A 20,795-nucleotide genomic window follows, 5' to 3' on the forward strand; every position below is an offset into this window, starting at 1 on the left:
TTCTTGGGTCCTGAAACAGGTGTGTCATCTGAGCCTCTCGTGTGCTCTGGACCCTGACACTTCCTTAGCCTCCTCATCCTACGGCACCATTTTGATGGCCCACCACTGACAGGCCGCAGGGGCCTCCTCCGGCCGCGGCGCTCAGCACTGTTCAGCAGGCAAGGATCATTTTCCACCTCACAGCCCCACAGGTCCCGGCACCAGGGCTGGGTCACTGTCTGCTGAGTGGTGGAAGAGAGGGCGGAAAGAATGCTTCACGCCAAGTGTCTCCTGTGTGTCAGCACTGAGCTAAGGACTTTATCGGATGCACATTCTGTGACTCGACCCTCCTGAGGATAAATGAGGACACTGAGTCAGAGATGGCAAGTGATTTTCCCAAGCCCCACAGCCAGGGACTGGCAGGCTGGAGTCCAGTCCCAGATCTCTGGATCCCCAAGCCAGTCCTCAGGGTCTGCTGGGCCCTGACACATGAACCACCACCCTTCCCTCTGCCTCCAGCAGCAAGGAGCAGAGTCCCCAGGAATGGCAGCCTGACCCCGAGTCCTGCCACTCGGACTTTGCCTCAGGACAGTGAGACTGAGCTGCTGGGCATCTCTGTCCGCTGGCACGGCTGGATCCCGGCTGTGCGGGGCGGGCCAGGCACCTGGTATGTTGGGGTGGGCTGCCTCGCAGCTGGCAAGGGCCTTCGTGCTCTCAGTCCACTCTCAGTCACTGGCCCGTGTTCTCCAAGGCCTCCCTTTCCCAGCCCCAGTCCCTGGAAGTCATGACCTTGTCCAGAAAGGTCCAGCAGTAGCGGACAGGGCCAGAGGTGGCAAACCATACAACTGGTTTCTTAAACACTTGGGATTTCCACTTTTGCAGTCACCACTGCATTGAGTTACCTGAGACCAGCCTGCACACAGAGAATAAAATAGACAAAATTGTTCTGAAGTCCTCAGAGATCTAATAAGGAGTGAAGACTTGAGGGCTGAGGAGAGGTCAGTGCTACTCAGCACACATACGATGTTGCCTGTCCCTCAGCACAGCTGAGAGGCTGAGAAGCCAAACTGGCCACTGGGTGGTTCCATTGGCTCCAACCATCAGAGCTCAGGGGCCACGGAAAGAGCCCTAGTTAACCTTCCGGGTTTCCACCCGGGCTCCAGAAAGGCTACACCCAGGAGCAGGACGAGCCATAAGTAGACCAGCCCTCAGACCCAACCCTGGTTTCCAGTCAGCTCAGTCCCACATGGGGTTCAGATTATCTGCCCTTTGCCCAGCTGCCTGTCAGAAGCAAAAATGAATCCAGAGCCTCAAGTGATCTCTACAGTTTGTCATCAGAATTTCAGTCTAAATTTATCTGTGTAGAAAATCCTAAAGAACTGATCAAAAACCAACAACCACCACCACCTAGAACTAATAAGTGGTTAGAGCAAGTTTTCAGGATACAAGGTAAGTTTAAAAGGTCAGTTGCGTTCCTATATACTAGCAATGAACAAGTGGAATTTGAAGTTAATACTACTTACATTTGTACCCCCTAAAATGAAACCCATAGGTATAAATCTAACAAAATATGTACAGAATCCATATGAGGAGGGGAGCGCCTGGCTGGCTCAGTGGGTTAAAGCCTCTGCCTTCAGCTCAGGTCATGATCTCAGGGTCCTGGGATCGAGCCCCGGCATCGGGCTCTCTGCTCAGCGGGGAGCCTGCTTCCTCCTCTCTCTCTCTGCCTGCCTCTCTGCCTGCTTGTGATCTCTGTCTGTCAAATAAATAAATAAAATCTTTAAAAAAAAAAAAGAAAAGAATCTATATGAGGAAAACTGCAAAACTCTAAGGAAAGATAGCAAAGAACTATAGCAAAGAATAAACGGAGAGGTATCCCGTTTTTGTGGACAGGAAAATTCACTGTTGTCAAAGTGTTGGTTCTTCCCAGCGTGCGCCACATAGACTCAGTGCCACCTCAGTCAAAATCCCAGCAAGTTATTCTGGGGACAGCAACAAGCTCAGTCTAACATTTATATGGAGAGGCAGGAGATCCAGAATACCGAACACAGTTTGAGTGGAACAGGCCGGAGGGTGAGTACTGCTCGGTTTCATGGCTTACTGTGGGGCGCCCGGGGGCTCAACCAGTTAAGCAACAGCCTTTGGCTCAGGTCACGATCCTGGCGTCCTGAGATCGAATCCCACATCGGGCTTCCTGCTCAGAGGAGAGCCTACTTCTCCCTCTGCCTCTCCTCCTGCTGGTGCTCCACGCTCTCTGACAAATAAAATCTTAAAAAAAAAAAAAAAAAAAGACTACAAAGCTACCACAATGAAGACAATGTGGTGTTGGCAAAGAGTGGAGAAATCAAGTAGAGAGCTGGGGAGTAGATCCGGACAGTGTAGTCGCCGACTTTGACGGGGGCAGGGGCAGTCAGTGGAGTAAGGATAGTCTTGGGTAGTCTTTCCAATGAACGTGCTGGATCGGCTGAGTGCGTGTAAAAAATGAATGTAGACACAGATTTGACCCCCTTCACAAAAATTCGTTCAGAATGGATCATACACAAACTTACTCCTAGAAGATGACAAAGGAGAAAACCTAGGCGACCTCAGGTGTGGCAATGATTTTCAGATACAGCAGCAAAGGCACCATCTGCGAGCAAAATAGCTGATCAGCTCAACTTGATGAAAATGAAAATCTCTGCTGTTCAAGACAGTAGCAGGAGAATGGGACGACAAGGCACAGCCTGGGACAGCGTTTACAAAGCTACCTGTGATAAAGGACTAGTCCCTAACATACACAAGGAGGAGACAAGCAATACCCTTAAGAAGTGGGCCAGAGGGGCGCCTGGGGGGCTCAGTGGTTAAGCCGCTGCCTTCGGCTCAAGTCATGATCTCAGGGTCCTGGGATCGAGCCCCGCATCGGGCTCTCTGCTCAATGGGGAGTCTGCTTCCTCCTCCTCTCTCTCTGCCTGCCTCTGCCTGCTTGTGATCTCTCTCTGTCAAATAATAAATAAAATCTTGGAGCGCCTGGGTGGCTCAGTGGGTTAAGCCGCTGCCTTTGGCTCGGGTCATGATCTCAGGGTCCTGGGATCGAGTCCCGCATCAGGCTCTCTGCTCAGCAGGGAGCTTGCTTCCTCCTCTCTCTCTGCCTGCCTCTCTGCCTACTTGTGATATCTGTCTGTCAAATAAATAAATAAAATCTTAAAAAAAAAAATAGCGGGTCGGAGAGCTCGCCGACGCGTCAGAGAAGAGGACAGATGGCGAATGACCAAATAAAAGATGCTCCACGTCACGTCATCGGGGAGATGCATCGGGGAAGCGAGATCCCACGACACACCTGCTGGGATGGCCAAAATCCAGAGCGCCCACGACACCAGATGCCGGCGAGGACGCGGGGCAGCGGGGACGGGCGCTCCCGGCCGGCGGGAGCGCAGAACGAGCCGCGCGGCTCCTCCGCTGTTGCCCTGCACCACTCCGGCAGGGATGGCGGGAGCTGGCGAGACTGCACGGGAGCTGGGCTAGGGCTGCACGGGAAATCACTGTACTTTCCCCTCGATTTCGCTCTAAAAGCTGTTTTTCCATCTGTGCCCAGGGCAAAGTGTTGTGTGTATGTGTGAGGGCAGAGTCCTAGGAGGGGAGACTGCCTTTTTGGAACACACAGGAGCCTCTGGTTGAAAAACGGGACCTGAGATGCTGAGGGGTGAGAGGCAGCCCACCGCCTGGTAGGGGCACAGGCAGGTGTTGGACCGAGGAATGAGGCCTACAGAGAAATAAGCGCGTCAAAGCCAGGGTTAGGAAGGCCTCTGGGAGGGCCGCCCCTGGCTGCTGTAGAATAGCTCTGTGCCTGGTGACAGGGTGTGACCAGAGTGTACCTCCACATGCGTGCACATGCAGAGATGCGTGTGCACACACCCTCGCAGGGACTGTCATGGTGGGCATCGGGGGTGGGGCTGTGTGAGGACAGGAGGGCCACTACCCTAGGCTGCACTGCCCAGGGCTCAGGACCTGAGCAATGAAGGGTGGTCAGGCCACTTACAGGGGACCCCCCAGCAAGTATCAGGCCCCTAAAGCCTACAGCCCCCATTTGGGAATTGAGGAGAACACTGAGAAATGACCAGGCCTCTTGGGAACCTGACCTGAGACACATGTGACGCCCAGGCCAGTGGGTTCAGGCTGCTAGCTGAGCTGTACTCGCACCTCTCCCTAGCACGTAACCTGTGCCTGTGTCCCTGCCCGAGCCTCCCCCCGGTAACCTGTGCCTGTCCCCCACTCCCCCAGAGCCTCCCCCAGCTAACCTGTGCCTGTACCCCCCCCCCCCCCCGTAACCTGTGCCTGTCTCCCTACCGCCAGGACCTCCTCACTTCGGTGGAATTCCGGCACCAAGGAGCGCATGCTCATCAAAGTTGCTGACCGGGAGCCCAGCTTCCTCTCCTCCCAGGGCAATGGCTATGCCCTAGACAGCCACGCCGGCAGCCGCTCCCGCAGACCCTCAGGTGGGCAACACTCGCCCAGCCTACAGACGTTCGCCCAGGACTCGGACGGCCCTGTCTTCTTTCCTGAACGGCGGCCTTCGCCCTTCCTGAAGAGGGCTGAGCTGGGGAGTTGCTCCCCGCTGCTGACCCAGCCACGCAAGCCCACCGGTGACTCCCAGCCCTCCTCCCCACGCTACGCCTATGAGCCCCCGCTCTACGAGGAGCCCCCTGTGGAGTACCAGGCCCCCATCTACGATGAGCCCCCCATGGACGTCCAGTACGAGGCTGGCGGGGGCTACCAGGCCGCCTCACCGCAGCGGTCTCCGGGCCGCAAGCCAGCCCCCTTCCCCCAGGCTCCCAAGCAGGGCTCCTCGCCCTCCCAGCAGCTGGTGCTGACCAGGCAGAGGTGCCCAGACCGCTTCCTTAGCCTGGAGTACAGCCCCGCCGGCAAGGAGTATGTGCGGCAGCTGGTGTACGTGGAGCAGGCAGGCTCCAGCCCCAAGCTGCGTGCGGGCCCGAGGCACAAGTACGCGCCCAGTCCCGGAGGAGGCTCGCTCCCCCTGCAGCCCAGCCCCTGCCTGCTGCGGGACCAGCGCCTGGGGGTCTCCTCCGGGGACTACAGCAGCATGGAGGGGCCTGAGCCGCGGCACACCCAGCCACCCATGCAGGTGCCCCAGGCCCAGGACGACACTATGTCCTGGTCCAGCCAGCAGGACACCATGTCCTCAACCAGCTACTCCCCGGGCACACGCAAGAGGAAGAGCAGGAACGCTTCTCTGTGCCGCGCCCCCAGCACCTCGGCCGCCGAAGGCGCCGGGGACCGCGACCTCCTCGGGGAGCAGCCCCTGGCCGAGGAGCGGCCTCTGTGCGGGCCCAGCCTGGCCCCCGTGAAGCGGGCGGAGGGCAAGACGGGCGAGGCCGAGCCTTTCCTGGCGCAGGCGCGGCTGGCCTGGGAGGCGCAGCAGGCTCACTTCCACATGAAGCAGCGGGGCAGCTGGGACTCCCAGCAGGACGGCTCGGGCTATGAGAGCGACGGCGCTGTGCCCCTGCCCATGCCGGGGCCCGTGGTGCGTGCCTTCAGTGAGGACGAGGCGCTGGCCCAGCAGGATGGCAAGCACTGGCAGAGGGGCGCCTTGGAGAGGCTGGCTTTCCCCCAAATCCTGCTTGAGAAAAGCGTCTCCGTGCAGACCAACCTGGCCTCGCCAGAGCCCTACCTTCACCCCTCACAGGTAGGGGGGTGCTGCCAGAGTCCCTGGCCAGGGGGTGGGGCGGTGGGGGTAACCTGTGCAACGGTTCCAAGGCACGGTGCGGCACTTAGCTCCTCAGAAGGCCTGGCCAGTGGTGGCCGCTCACCTGGGGGGCAGAGGCCGTACCCTGACCCCACCCAGGCCGTGGGTGCAAGGAAACAGTGGGGCAGCCACCCAGCCCCTGAGCCTCTGTTCTCCCCGTGAGTGGACTGTCTGCGCAGGGGCAGTGCGGGAGGGTCAGGTGGAGGGTCAGTGCTGCTCTTCTGCAGTGAGGAGGGAAAACCAGACGCTGGTCCTGGGCCAGAACCTCATGCTGCAGCTGGAGCCAAAACCGAAACCTGGCCTGGCTTGTCCCCTCTGCTCAGCGCCAGGCACAGGCATCAGTCAGGCTCTGTGAACCCAGGCACAACTTCTGTCTAGCTCATGTGCTGGAGCTTGATGTCCCAGAACTTTGTCTGGGGAAGTGTCCTAGTTCTTCCCTCCTGACCCCTGACCTTTCACACCATTCTGCTGCATGAAGCCCTGAGGGTCTGCCCTGGCATCTGCCAAGAGCTGGCAGTGGCCAGAGGGCCTCCTGGTGTCGGGCTCTGATCCCCACCAGGGAAGACCTACCTGAGGTTCCGGTGATCTTGGGAGGCCGGTGTCCCTGGGCAGGGCTGCCTTATTGCCCCTCCAGGCTGGAGAGCTCAGAGCAGCGTTTCTGTGCAAGCCAAGAAAAGATGCCTAGTTACCCCAGTGATGTGTCGTATGGCTGTGCTGAGGCCATTAGGGAATCAGGGAGGGGGCTTGGGAGAGACCTTTCCTTCCAGCCTGTAGGAAGCAGCTGAGCCACCTTGCATGCTGGCCATGCCAGTGCCCAGCCCCACCCTGCCCACAGCCCCAGCTGGGGATCTTTGTTGGAGGGGTGAGGGGGTGACGGAGGGGGCAGGCGCTGCAGCAGACCCGGTGAGACGCTGTGTTTCTCTGTGGAGCCGTGCATCTTGGGTTTTTCGCATCTGGCGGGGCTTCTCTCTCCATCTGTTCTTCAGCCTCAGAGCTCAGAGAACTAGCAGAAGCCAGACGCAGGAGCAAGGCTCACAGGAAGCAGTGCCCTTCCACCATGCACGGGGTCCTGGCACCCTGCGTGGGGAGCGCAGCAGCCCCTGGCCTCTTCCCACCAGGGACTGGTCAGCCCAGGAAGCTGGTAAAGCGCGAGGGTGGTTTCTTCCCACCCCCAGACCTGCCCTGGACACCCTCCCCCACCCACCACAGCTGTCAGCCACAGGCACAGGGAGGGGCCTCCGTGACCCCTCTGGGTAAAGGGCGGAAGAAGGGCCCCTGTGGGTTCCTTTCCCGGCTTGTGAGAGCATCTAGCATGTGTTGACGAGGTGGGTAGAACCAGAGGAGGCCCAGACCTCCTCCAGCAGCCTCCCGGCTGGCCGGGGAGACCAGACCTCTCTCCTGGCGGGGTCACGTGGAGCCCACGACCCCTCACGGCCCCTCTGTCCTTCCCAGTCGGAGGATCTCGGCTCCTGTGCCCAGTTTGAGAGTAGCCGGCAGGCCCGCAGCGTCATGCCCAGTGCCAGCTGTGTGTTCCCCCCCTTCACACTGCGCAAGCCGTCCTCAGAGACCGACATCGAGAACTGGGCCTCCAAGCACTTCAACACGCACACCCAGGGCCTCTTCCGGCGGAAAGTGTCCATCGCCAACATGCTGGCCTGGAGCAGTGAGTCCATCAAGAAGCCCATGATCGTGACCAGCGACCGCCACGTGAAGAAGGAGGCCTGTGAGATCTTTAAACTGATCCAGATGTACATGGGTGACCGGCGCGCCAAGGCCGACCCTCTGCACGTGGCCCTGGAGATAGCCACCAAGGGCTGGAGCGTGCAGGGCCTGCGGGACGAGCTGTACATCCAGCTGTGCCGGCAGACCACGGAGAACTTCCGCCTCGAGAGCCTGGCCCGCGGCTGGGAGCTCATGGCCATCTGCTTGGCCTTCTTCCCACCCACACCCAAGTTCCACTCTTACCTGGAGGGCTACATCTACCGGCACATGGACCCCGTCAATGACACCAAAGGTAAGGCCCAGTGCGTGAGATTCCCCGCAGCCCGGGCTCCGCTGCCAGCTCCAGGAAGGGCTGTGGCGAGAGCATCCCAGTCTGCGCGGGCCACAGGTACGTGGCAGACACACGGGTCCTCCAAGGGCCAGGCCCTAAGTTTCTGCAGGGACTTGGGGTCCTCGGGGAGCTCTTCCCTGCCACTGAGGCCCTGAGGAGGACCCCAGGCCATCCTGGGAGAGGGTCCCCAGCCACAGGCCAACAGGTCAGAGAGGCAGCGGCCAGATGAGGACTGGCTTTCGTGTCTCAGCCAGCTGGCCCCCTCTCTGCTGATTCCTCCGCCCCCGGTCCTCTGCCTGATGAGGGTCTTCGTGTGTTCGCTGTGTTTGGTTGCAGCTGTGCTGTGGTCTGGTGACATAGTCCCCCGGTCGGGCTCCGGCCATCTGCTGTTGGGGTTGGGGAGGAGACTGGGAGCCCCGGAGCAGGGTTCCTGAGAGCAGGGAGGAGCCTGGGCGGCCAGGCGGGCATAGCCCAGCACCAGCTCTGGCTAGAGCCGTGGGCCCTCAGGGCACCCCAAGCTGACCTGGCCCTGAGCCACCCCAAGAAGTCAGAGGTTGGCCCAGCATGGGTAGCCACCTGCCAGTGGCTGCCCGGGACCAAGTATGGGGCCAGCTTCTGCCAAGCGCTCCTGAAAGCCATGGTTAGGTTGGTCTGGTCCCACACTTGGCTGGTCCAGGAAGGACTCAGGGCCACGGCCCTGCTAACCGGACAGCGGCTGCACAGTTGACACCAGTCCTGTGCCACTAGAGAGAGCATGGGGACAGGGCCTTAGGCAACAGCCGCATCTGCAACAGGCTGTCTGCCACCCAGACAGCCACGGGTGTCCCCAAGGCACGGCCACGGAGCTAGTGTCCGGATGCACGCGCTCATGAACTTTCTGGGCTCCTCTATGGGAGTGATCCAGCCAGGGCCTTGCCCCGGCTCAGGGGTGTTGGGCCCGCGTGGGTGCACAGAGTGATGGTTGCTGTGGTGGCCCAGGCAGTGGTGGGTCGGGAAGGTGGGTCAAGCACAGGCACCGGCCAGCCCATCAGCCAGTTGGCCACAGATCTTAGAAGCCAGGAGATTTTCACTGAGGCATGTGGTTTTTGGGGTTGGTTGGTTTTTAAGATTTATTTATTTTGAGAGAGGGAAAGTGCCCGGGTAGGGGAGAGGCAGAGGGCCAGAATCCTCCAGCAACTCCCCCTGTGCAGAGCCCGACGTGGGACTCGCTCTGACAACCCACGAGATCATGACCTGAGCCAAAACCAAGAGCTGGATGCTTGACCAGCTGAGCCACCCGGACGCCCTTAACTGAGGCGTGTGGTGTTTGAAGCAGGGTCACTGAGCACAGCCGGTGGGCGTCCCCAGGTAGTTTCTCCCGACATGCGGAATATGTAGCCCGATGGGCTGCCTGGGTCGGCCTCGTCTGCCTCAGTCTCTCAGGCCTTCCCAGGAGAGGGGGGGGCCCTGTTTGCTGCATGGGTCATGTCAGTCTTCCTCAGGGGCCTTAAAGTGTGTGTCCACTGCTCAGCACATGGCCTTTGGGGCCCCAGGGAGCGCTTGTTCAGTAAAAAGGTGAGTGAAGAGCGAGTGGACAGAGGCTCCTGAGGCCATTCCTGCCAGCCAGCGGGGGCTCCCCCAGGAGCAGCTAGAGCTCCAGGCCCCGTGCTGGGCCCGGCAGGATACTCCTCATGGCACAGAGGTTTGTGGGCCTTGGTCCTAGTGTCTGTACCATGGGGATGGGACTGGAGTATGTGAGGGAGTTGGTGGTCCTCCTGGACCTATGTGGCTTTGAGCATCTGCCCCCCTGAGGGAGGCCCAGGTGGTCTCAGCACCCCATGTTCTCGGCCTGCAGAGGGAGAGTGGGTCTGTGTGGTCTCACCGACAGGAGCCTGCTTCTAGGCTATGGGATCGGATCTCACAGCCAGAAACCAGCCCCAGGACTGTCGCTGGGTAGGCCTGTGCTGTAGCCGCTGCTCGGTGCTGAGCCAGAGAGAGGCCTCATGCTCACTCGCATTGGCACGTCAGGAACAGGCACTCTGGCTGGTGGTCAGGAAGCCACCTCCCGTTGGCCCACAAGGATGGAGCCTGTTCTTGGAGAAAGGAAAACTGCAGCCCATCTCAGGGTCACGGGCAAGGGCAGAACTGAGCCCAGATCCCTAGTGGTGCTGCCCTTCTGGGCCTCAAAAATCTTTGATTTTTTTCTGCTGTTACACGTGTAATACCTACTACTGTGTGTGTGGTCACCATTGCAAGGGACCAAGGCACCAATGCAGTGATCCCCAGGTCCCATATCTGTGGACCCCTGGCTCAGCCTTGCCTCATACGTGGCCACACCTTTGTGCCAGCAGCCAGAGGGGTCCTTCCCAACTTGTGTCCTTAGGGCTTCCTTTGCAGGCTGTCAGCAGACATCGCAGACTGTGTGCCCCGCGCAGCAGCACTGTGGAGGGGCACAGACCCTAAGAAGGGTCCTTCGCCTCCATGTGTTCAGTGAGACTCAGGGTTTCCACAGAAAGGTATCAGATGGAACACATAATTTATTCGGACTCTACTCTGAAGTCCTGCTAAATGAACAGGGAGGAATTTTTTTTTTTTTTTTTAAGGAGAGAGGGAAAAACAGCAACAAGGGAATGTGCCATGGTGCAGCCACTGTGGAAAACAGTTTGGCAGCTCCTCACAAATGAAACACAGAATTACCGTAGAATCCATCAACTCCACTTCTGTGTATTTACCTAAAAGAATTGAAAGCAGAGACTTGAACAGATAGATATTTGTACACTCAGATTCACAACAGCTAAGGGGGGGGGACACGGCTCAAGTGTTCTTCAGTAGATGAGCAGATAAACGGAAGGTGCTCCGTCCCTACAAGGCAGTATTGTTCAACCTAAAAAAATGCAGGGAATTCTAACACATGTACAACATGGATGAAACTGGAGGACATTATGGTCAGTGAAATAAGCCAGTTCAGAAAAAGGTGCTGTTATGAGTCCACTCTTAAGAGGGCCTCGGATATCCTTGTTCATGGAAGCCGAAAGAATGGTGGGTGCCGGGGCGAGAGGAAGGACAGGTATTTGCACTTGGCCTGCTGAGAAGTTCTGGAGGTGGAGGGCGCTGCTAGTCACTCCACAGTGATTGCACTTAATGCCTTTGAACTCTACAAGGATAAATGGTTATAGTGGTAAATTTTATCTAGTGTTTATTTTACCACAATAAAAATAAGAACACCCACAAGGACAGAGAGAGTGAGCACTGTGTTTTGGAAGCAGAAAAGTGCATGAACAAGTGGCAGGAGCTGGCCGGGCAGACCAAGAAAGACGGATCCCGAGCAGACACTGGCCAAGCAGCGGAAGCATGTGGCTTCGTCCTGGGCGGCGCCCGCTTCCCCAGCAGCGCTTTGGGAAGTGCGTGATCTGGAAGCTGAAAACAGAAGGACTAGTGAGTCTTGCTTAAGAAACAAAGCAGCTACCATAGAGTAGGTAAAGGCGTAGATTCCGGACCCAGAGCATTTGGACTCAGATCCCAGCCACATTTTCAAGATAGGCAGTAAAACAAATCTCAGTAAATGCTAAAGAAGGTAAATCATAGAAAGTGTGTTTTCTAGTCCCAACAGAATTGAATTAATAATCAGTAACACTAAGATATCTGGAAAATGCCCACATACCTGGATACTAAAGAGTGTATCCTGTAGAGCCAATGGGTCAAATAAAAACCTGTTGGCAAGGGGACCTGCAGGGAAGTTAGGAAGTATTTTGAACTGAAAGAAAATGAAAACAAAATGTATCAATTGTGGGATACAGTCAGGGCAGCTCTTAGAGAGAGAGTCATAGCATCTTAATATCTATATTCTTTTTTTTTTTTAAAGGTTTTATTTATTTGACAGACAGATCACAAGCAGGCAGAGAGGCAGGCAGAGAGAGAGGAGGAAGCAGGCTCCCTGCTGAGCAGAGAGCCCGATGCGGGACTCGATCCCAGGGCCCTGGGATCATGACCTGAGCTGAAGGCAGAGGCTTTACCCACTGTGCCACCCAGGCACCCTTAATATCTATATTCTAAAATAAGATCTCAAATCAGTGGCCTCAGTGTCTATTCTAAGAAACTCAAAAAATAATTTCTACTAAAACCAAGCAGAATAAAGAAAATACTAAACATCAGAGTAAAAATCAGTGGAAGTGAAAACAGAAATACTGCAGAGAATCAATGAAACAAAAATTTAATTCTTTGAGAAGATTGATAAAATGATAAATCTCGAGCCAGACTGATGAGGACAAAGAGAGAACATAAATTGCCAATGTAAAGAATGAGAGATGACGTCACGACAGACTCAGCATGGCAAAGGGTGATCAGATGAACAACTTGATGCCCGTAAATAGAACAGTTGAGAGGAAAACAGATTCCTTGAAGGACACCATCTACCGGAGATGAGCCAGTAAGAAACAGACAAGCAAAAAAACGTGTCATTATTAAGGGAATTGAATTGATACTTAAAACCTTCCCGCAAAGAAATGTAAAGGCCCATATGGCTTCACTGGTAAATTTTACCGGAAGTTCATTGTTCGGCCATTCTTCACAGACTCATTGAGAAAATTGAAGTGGAAGGAATATCTCCCCATTCATTCCATACCAAAATTATAAAAGGACATTACAAAAAAAAGAAAAGTGCAGACAGTATCCCTTCTGAATGTAGAGCAGAATTTTTTTTTTTAAAGATTTTTATTTATTTATTTATTTGACAGAGATCACAAGTGGACAGAGAGGCAGGCAGAGAGAGGAGGAAGCAGGCTCCCCGCTGAGCAGAGAGCCCGATGCGGGGCTCGACCCCAGGACCCTGAGATCATGACCTGAGCCGAAGGCAGAGGCTTTAACCCACTGAGCCACCCAGGCACCCTGAGAGAGCAGAAATTTTTAACAGTATTTTAGCAAATTGAGTCCAACAATATATTAAAAAGATAATGTATCTTGAATAAGTGAAGATTATCTGAAGAAGGAAAGGTTGGTTTAACATTAAAAAAGTCAATCACTGTAATTTGCCACAGCAGCAGAGTGAAAGGGAAAGACCATGTGATCATTCCAGGAAGCCGAGAAAAAGCATTGGGCAAAAATCCAACATTTCTATGCCTGATAAAAATTCTGAACAAACTAGGAACAGAAGGGAACCTCCTCACCCTGACAAAAGGCAAATATTTTTTCTTAAAACCCTACAGTACCCAAAAGAACGGAAAGCGAGCCCTCCGACAGATACTTGCACAGCCCTGCCCAGTCATACCTGAATAAGCGAAATGTGGTCTGTTCGTGCAGGGGGAGGTTTTGCAGCCATAAGAGGAGTAAAGTTTGGGGCACCTGGGTGGCTCAGTGGTTTAAGCCTCTGCCTTCGGCTCAGGTCATGATCTCAGGGTCCTGGGATCGAGTCCTGCATCGGGCTCTCTGCTCAGCGGGGAGCCTGCTTCTCTCTCTCTCTCTCTCTCTCTCTCTCTGTCAAATAAATAAATAAATAAATAAATAAAATCTTACAAAAAAAAAAAAAGAGGAGTAACGTTCTGATACATGCTATGACGTGGGAGAACATTGAAAAGTTGCTCTAAGTGAAAGAAACCAGATACAAAAGGACAGACACTTACAACTTACATGAAATATCTAAAATAAGGAAATTCATAGGACAAAGTAGATTAGAGGTTACCAGGAGCTGGAGGAGGGGGAATGAGGAGTTTTGGTTTGGTGGGGACAGGGTTTCGTTTGTGGTGACGTACAAAATTTGGAAATAAATGTGGTGATGTTTGAATGTACTGGATGCCGCTGAGTTGTGTGCTGAAAAATGGGTCAATGGCTACATCTTTATGTTTTTATTCTGCCACAATGAAAACGAAGAGCACCTTTAGCCAACATCGTGCGTAATGGGGAACGACGGAATGCTTTCCCCCAAGTTCAAGAACAAGGCAAGGCCCTTCAGCCGCACTGCATCAACTCAGAGTCATGCTGCAGGGCCAGCCAGGGCCGAGTCATGGAGGAGAAATAAAGAGCATCCAGACTGGGAAAGGAAGTGTGCGATTGTCTTTATTCACAGGCAACGCGGTCTTCTGTGAGATGCATAAAAATACCGTGTGAGCTGGACGCAAGACCAATAAGGAAAAGCTCAGCGCGCGTTCCCATGTAATAGCAACACACAAATGGAACATTTTAAAATGCCGTCTGGGAGTGCCTAGCTGGACAGAGGCGCATGAGACTCTGGTATCGGGGTTGTGGGTTCGAGCCCCACGTTCAGTGTAAGATTACTTTGAAATAAAATCTTTAAAAAAATCCGAAGTAGCATTAAAAATGTGACACTTAGAGATAAATCAGACAGAAGATGTCTAAGGCTTCTACACTAACAACTCCCAAACATTACTGAAAGTCAGGAAGGCCCAAGTTAATGGAGAGAAATACTACGTTCGTGAACCAGAAGACTCATTAGTGTTGGCCTCTTACTTCCTTCCAAACTGATGTGTAGATGGGATGCTAACCAAAATCTTAAGTTTTTTTAAATTTAGAAATTAATTAGGCAGATTCTAAAATCCATAGAAAATGCAGAGGATCTAGAATAGACAAAACACCGCTTGAACAGCAAGAGAAAAGTTGGCGGACTGACCCTAGGCTACCTCAACTCCTGTCATAAAGCTGCAGTCGCGGGAGAAGGGGTGCAGGCTGAAGGTAAGACAGTAGCTCCACGGGACAGGACAGAGGCCAGAACGAGACCCAGACAAGCAGTGTGTCAGCTTTACACGGAGATGCGAAGGCACCTCAGTGAAGAAAGAACGGTGCCTTCCTCAAGCGGTGCTAGGACAGCTGACGTTCCAGATGCAAGAAAAGATGAGCTTCCCGCCGTGCTTTGCGTAGTGTGTGCCCTGTATGTGTACGCCCTGCATACGGTGCAAAACCTGTATAAAACTATATAAAACTTAGAATTATAAAACCAGAGCAAAACAAAGTTTTTTCTTGAATTAGGCGAGGTTTCTGTGTGTGACAGTAACAGCACTGTCTACAAGGGAAAACATTGGTCCGTTGGACTTGAACAAATTAAACCTCCTGCCCGTCAAGAGACGCTGCAAAGAGAAGGAAGAGGCGCAGCCGTCTCAGACAAGCAGGAAGAGGAGGCCAGAGTGTCCCGTGGGGGCGCGTCAGAGTTGGGGGTGCTGGCGTGGGGCTGTCTGGGGGACGCGTGTCCACGTAGGACACGGGCGCACCTGTCCCAGCTCTGCCAGCGCCCCAGCAACGGGGAACACACCTCACCCCAGGTCTTGATTCCTTTTCCATTCAAGGAACCAGGGCTCCTCGGAGGACAGCTGGGTGTAGGGCAGGGAGTGTCACAGGACACAGGAGCCGACTGATCGGGCTCCCGGTGGCCAAAACTGGAGCCATTGGAGCAAAAAACGAAGTTGTGTTGGGTCATAACCCACACTGTAAGGCGGTACACCCACAAGTCCGTGCGGATTAAGAGTAAACGATCCGATAGGTGAGACCGCGGTTCCCGCGCAGAAGAGGAACAGCCGATTTCTCTAGACGGTCCAGTCAGAGTAGAGCGTAACTCCCAGCCTTCCAGAGAGCACAGGACGGACAGGAGACACAGGGCTGCCTGTCAGCGGTGCTGAGATTTTGTGCAGAGAGGGAGGTCGGCCCACGTGGGTCCGAGATGCCTGCTCTATCACCCAGCACCTCCTCCAGCACCGCTCAGGACCCAGCCTGCCCGCGGATCAGAAGCGGCTCCTCCCGCTTGACCACCTCCCGTCCGAGGGGAGCCAGCTTTCTGGTCGGCAGTGCTCAGAAGGGCCCCAGGACTTCCCCAGCCCCGTGGTCCAGACCTGCCCCTGTACACAGCCACACGTCCGTACGGGTACACACAGCACAGCACTCCTGGGCCGCGTCGTCCTCAGCCCCAGCTGGTGTTGGCCACGGCCCTGCTTCGCTTGGAGGAACCCAGCAGGGGTGCGATACCTGCCCACCCCACTGGGGCCGGCCCCCTGCAGGCCCAGGGGCCTCCTTGCCAGCCGCATCGGGACCGCGTGGGCGTGCACTCCTGGCGTTGCGTTCTGTGGTCCTCATGGCTCTGTTTGCTCCCCAGTGACGCGGCATATGAAAGCGCTCCAGGAAAGGAACACTAAGAAGAAGTCCAAGTTGAGAAAGAAACCCAAGCCTTATGTTGAGGAACCGCATGGTAGGGCCTCTCCCCAGAGCCCCTGTGCGCTGTGTCTGCACAGCTCTGCTCTCCGGCCTCGGCCGCCTGGCCTCCTTTCTCTAACCGCTTCTGGGCTGGAAGGGGTGTTGGTGGGTGGCACTAACCATCAGGCTTGTGGGCTTCTGTGCCGGCCGGGTGCCCAGGTCACCGAAGGGCCTTCCATGGCAGGCCACACCTGCCCTGTGCCTCTTTTCTCTGTGGTGGTCAGGGCAGTCTCCAGCTTGCACCCTGGGCTCTCTGTGGGGAAGGGCGTGAGGACAAACTGGGCAAGGCCTGCTGGGAGCACCCCTAGCTGTGTGCGAGCGGAGGAAATGCCCTCGGGCCTTCCTGCCCTGACCTCCAGCCCAGGCCGCCTTGGGCTGGGGTGCAGAGTCTGGCCTTGCTTCCTTGATGGGAGCCCCGGGATCTCCCAACTTCCCCCACCAGCCGCACCCTTCCCCTGGGCCCTAGCTCAAGACCCACACAACCCCAGAAAAGACCCACACCATCATCCCACCGCCGTCCAAGCTCCAGGGAAGCCCTGTTAACACAGGACTGTGCCCTCCCTGCTGCGGGAGCTGGTCATCTCACCGCTGCCATGTCCACTTCCCCTCCTGGCACTGGGGCTCTGAGACCAGCCCCAGTGCCACCACTGGCGCTTCCCCCAGCCTTGAACACGCCTCGCTCTCCAAACGTGCCCTACTTCTCGTCCTCTAATACCACTCTGCCTTGACACCCCTTTCTCCGGGGAAGCTGTCTGACTGCCCACTGCTCTCGGCAAGAGTGGGCAGCTGGGCTCCAGGATCCCCAGCTGCCCTCAGGCCACACCCATCTGGAACAGGAGTGAGAGAGGCTCTGAACTCCTGCTGGAGCCTGTCCAGGAGGTGGGTTGCAGCAAGGTGGTTGGTCTGGCCTGGGGACGAGCAGGACACTGTGGCCCTAGATAGTGCTGGGGAGTGAGGAGGGAGCTAGAAGCCCCAGGACCCACAACCCCCATACACACACCCCACCCCACCCCCGCCCCCGTGTCCTGGACCCAGCCGTGTCCTGGAGCACCAGCAGGTTGTGGCCACACCCACCACCTTTTCAGGCTTAAAGCCAGTCAGCGCTCAGGGGCACTCAGGCCCCAGGCACAGTGGTACAGCTGGCAGTGCTGCCTACTGACTCCCCACCTAGAAGACTGGGTATGGGTTTGCCCTGGACAGGCCTGGACAGGTCAGTGGTCCTGACGTGGAGTGCCCCACACCATTGTGGGGGTGTCACTGGGCTGGCTTTAGGCATTGCACATCTTCCCAGGCCCTCAGCAGACATCCCGCAGTCAGGCCCAGGAAGCTACACCCGCGGCAGGACAGGGCACAGGGGAGCTCCTGGGACTCTGGACACACGCAGGCTCGGTCCTGGTCCACCCACAGAAGCCAGTACTGGTACTGGGTCTGCCGAGCTGGGCGCCACCTCCAAGATCAGCCCTTCACAAGGGCTTGTGGTCGGTGCCTTCCCTGTCCCCATCCTACAGGGAAGGAAGCTTAGGCCCCAGAAGGCTGCCTCGTGACCAGGGTCACCAGCCGAGAAGCAGCAGCCCCAGGATCTTCGGATCCCAGTCCGATGGGGGGTCAGGGCGGGTCTCACCCGCCCAAGGCACGGGTAGGCACAGCCCCAGGCTGCGGCCGACTCCTCGCGGCCAGCGGGCAGCCCACAGCCCCCTTTGCCTTCCAGGTCCCCGGGAGCCTGTCGAGGATGGCCAGGTCAGCCTGGGGCAAATGGGTCCCGGGGCCACGCCCTGCCCTGGCCCAGCAGAGGGTGCCGCTTGGACTCGCTGCCGGGGTCTGCGGCTCCTCCGGCTCCTCCGGGACCTGAAGCAGCATCTCCAGGGAGAACAGGCAGTGTCGGTTTTCACTTGGGTCACTGTAAAAGGAATCACCTCGTCACATATATTAACACCACTGCTCTGTGATCATCCAAAATGAACAGACCGAGGGGCTGAGTCATGGTATGTTGCTCCCACTGGGGTCTAAGCACCTCCACATGCTCAGCCGTCCGCAAGAAGGTGCTTCCTTTGGAAGAAGACGGGGCGTTTTGATTTGGGACTTGAGTGCAGAGACCTGGCCTCCCTCTGGCTGGAGGCCCCGGGGCAGGAGGGCCCCGTGGGGGCAGAGCCCTCCGGCGAGGGGCCGGTTCTGAGCCTGGGGCACTCGTTCCAGCCTTTCTGTCTCTGGGGGGCTGCGGTGCCTTGGGCCGGACAGCTCCTCCGGCTCCGCCTGTGTGCACCCTTGGTCTCTGGGCTGCCTGTCCTTCCCGGCTCTCCCCTGCCTCCGCTGGGGACGATGCCACACGTGGGGCAGCGGCTCCTCCGCTCCGTCTCCCCTCACCCCCCTTCGGCTTCTCCCTCCTCCCCTCATTTCTGTATCTGGAGAACCTCCCAGCCAAGGCCCCTGGGGTCCTTGCCCTCAGAATGCCACCCTGGCCATTCCCCCAAGACCACCAGCCGGAACTTGTGCCAGGACTGAGTTTTAGGAAAGCTCCCTCCCTTGAGAAAGGAGCCCAGTCCTCTCCCTGTTACCCTCAGCCCTTGGGCAGAACCCGAAGGTGTCTTCCTGTGCTGGGGGCCTCCCAGAGAGCCCTGGGCCAGGATGCGGCCACCGCCTCCCACACGCCGCCCGTCCCCTCGGCCTCCCTTTCCCCACTGCTGCCCAGGCCGCTCCTGGCTGAGAGGCCTGCACCCCAGCACCAGGCCGAGGGCACTGAGCACCTCTACGCCTGTTGCCTGTGGAAATTCCTCCTCTTAGGGACTCCCCAGGGCTAGCCTGCCGGGGGAGCAGGGGTGTTGGAGGCCCCGGGGCCCATGGCCTGCCCTTCCTGGTGGTGGGCAGGGGAGTTCCTTCCCGAGCCTGGCTCCTTGAGGGGAGGGAGGTGCCCCTTGCCTGTCCATGGGGGTTTCTGCTCTGAAGGACTTAGCCCAGGAAGGTGAGCACCCACTGTCCCCCGGCAAGTGATAGGCAGGAGTGGGCCAGGCTGGCCCAGGCCCTCAGGGCTCTTGCTGGAGCTGCCTGTCCTCACCTGTCCTACTGCCGCTTCTCTAGGCCCCTGCGTCTCACACCCCAGCCAACCAGCACCCGTTCTCTTGCAGGGGTGGCGATAAGCACCTACGCCAAGTACTGTTACCACAAGCTGCAGAAGGCAGCCCTGACCGGGGCCAAGAAGGTACGCGCTTCCCCCACGATGGCCGGCGGGGCTGGGTGGGCCGAGCCGACACCTAGCTGGGTCTGAGGGAGACCTGACAGGCGGCCCTCACAGCGGGGGTGCCCTGCCCTCCTCGGGCCCAGCTGGCTGCGGAGGGGGAGCGGACGGCTCATGGTTCACAGGGTGCTCCAGAGAGCCCACCGAGGCAGGCAGCCCGGGGCGGCTGGGGCTGCACCCCCGTTCAGGACCCCGTACAGACGAGGGGCGTGTGGCCGCCCGAGGGAGGGTGACAGGCCTGCCACTGCCGGGCTGCTGCAGGGAGGGGTGGCGGAGGGTCACAGCCCGTGAGTAGGCCAAGAGACGACTCTTGCCAGCGGGGACCCTCCCCCTGGCCGACGGCCCCTGGGCTCAGGGATGGCCAAGCCTGGGGCTGCAGGGCAGCCTCCGAAGACCAGCATGGCCCCCTTCACTCACTCTGCCCCACCCTCCTGGCCATCACAGGGGTCGTCCCACGCTGGTAGCCAGGGTGGCCCGCACGGGCAGGTGGTGCTCTGGGACACCCAGAGCTTCTCAGTGTCCGCCAGAGCTTGCTAGTCACATCCCTCCCACAGCCGCTCTGGAGAACAGGCCGGTCACACCAGACGGCTGGACCTTGTTCCCTGGTCTTAGGGTGTGTGGCTCTTGGCCATCTTCCCCTCTGTCCCCCCCACCCCGGCCACTTCGGCCCACCACCCATACCTAAGAAGCCCCTGGGGCCCTCCTTTCCCGGGACTTTCCCCCACTGTCCCAGAGCCTGGCTCCCTCTCCTCTTCTCCTTCCTAGTGCACTAATCCTGTGCCTGGGAGCTGCATGTCCCCCACTCAGGCTTCTCCCCCGGAGGTCTCACATGGTCCAGATCAGCCAGCCTGGCCCCTCTGTGGTCCCAGGGACTTCTCCAGGAGTCGCTCTCACCTTCCTCCTGGACGGCCAGTGGGGCCACCTGATGAGCTAGAACACTGTTGGTGGCTCAGCAGGGTGCCCCCCCCAGTGATTTGGGGGCCAGGGGATTGGGGGTGCCTCCAGCTCTGACTAGGCGCCTGGAGTTAGCAGGGGTGAGAGGGCAGGGAAGGGGGGGCTGCTGGAAGCAGGGCAGCAGGACCGCACCAGGACAGAGAACTGGGCTGTCTTTGCAGGGGCTGAAGAAGCCCAACGTGGAGGAAATCCGGCACGCCAAGAACGCTGTGTTCAGCCCGTCCATGTTTGGCAGCGGCCTGCAGGAGGTCATGAACATGCAGAAGGAGCGGTACCCGGAGCGGCAGCTGCCTTGGGTGCAGACACGTCTGTCTGAGGAGGTGCTGGCACTCAACGGCGACCAGACAGAAGGCATCTTCAGGTGCTCTGCATCCTGGGCCCTGGGGGTGGGGGCCGTGGGCGTCCACCATGTGTCTCTGGCAGGCACTGGGACCATTGAGCCAACTTCCATGCCCCAGCCCTGGGTTTGGGGGCCAGGGGACTCGTGCCTCTGCCTGGGAATAGCCAGAGAGAACCCCCACACACAAGAGGCCCATCATGTGGACGGGGAGGGCCCATGATGGAGGCAACTCAGACTCATACCCCCCCGAATGGCAGTATGCCTGAACTTAGGAGGGTCGGTTGGGGACTGCGCCTCTGTAAAAATGGCCACCAGGGTCCCAGAGGGCACTTGC

The 20,795-nt window shown here is 57.5% G+C and overlaps 2 protein-coding genes and 1 long non-coding RNA gene across 9 annotated transcripts in view; 1 reads left to right on the plus strand and 2 right to left on the minus strand.

The window, feature by feature from the left end:
• Window positions 1-20,795, minus strand: part of GPT (glutamic--pyruvic transaminase) — a gene marked incomplete at its 3' end in the record, with an annotated part of 159,925 nt that overhangs the window by 120,819 nt on the left and 18,311 nt on the right. The gene's annotated exons all lie outside the window — the stretch shown is intronic.
• The window catches only part of ARHGAP39 (Rho GTPase activating protein 39), a 97,262-nt gene that overhangs the window by 73,807 nt on the left and 2,660 nt on the right, over window positions 1-20,795 (plus strand). For 4 of the 6 annotated variants that reach the window (XM_082720330.1, XM_082720328.1, XM_082720331.1 and 1 more), the window contains 5 exons: window positions 4,309-5,659; window positions 7,172-7,733; window positions 15,841-15,933; window positions 19,058-19,131; window positions 20,283-20,482. In XM_082720330.1, coding sequence (XP_082576456.1) covers window positions 4,309-5,659; window positions 7,172-7,733; window positions 15,841-15,933; window positions 19,058-19,131; window positions 20,283-20,482 — 2,280 coding nt within the window. The remainder of the gene's footprint in view (window positions 1-4,308; window positions 5,660-7,171; window positions 7,734-15,840; window positions 15,934-19,057; window positions 19,132-20,282; window positions 20,483-20,795) is intronic. The other 2 variants (XM_082720332.1, XM_082720329.1) reach the window with 1 other exon arrangement.
• LOC309859580 lies at window positions 10,931-15,834 on the minus strand. Of its 2 annotated transcripts, none has more exons than XR_014308766.1 (2): window positions 15,714-15,834; window positions 10,931-11,505 (listed from the first exon to the last, which is right to left on the minus strand). It is a non-coding gene; the product is annotated as an uncharacterized lncRNA (long non-coding RNA). The 2 variants fall into 2 exon arrangements; XR_014308767.1 differs by lacking the exon at window positions 15,714-15,834 and adding an exon at window positions 13,015-13,204.

The sequence above is a fragment of the Mustela nivalis genome (genome assembly GCF_964662115.1).
Source record: "Mustela nivalis genome assembly, chromosome: 2".
In the NCBI taxonomy this organism is placed as follows: Eukaryota; Metazoa; Chordata; class Mammalia; order Carnivora; family Mustelidae; genus Mustela; species Mustela nivalis.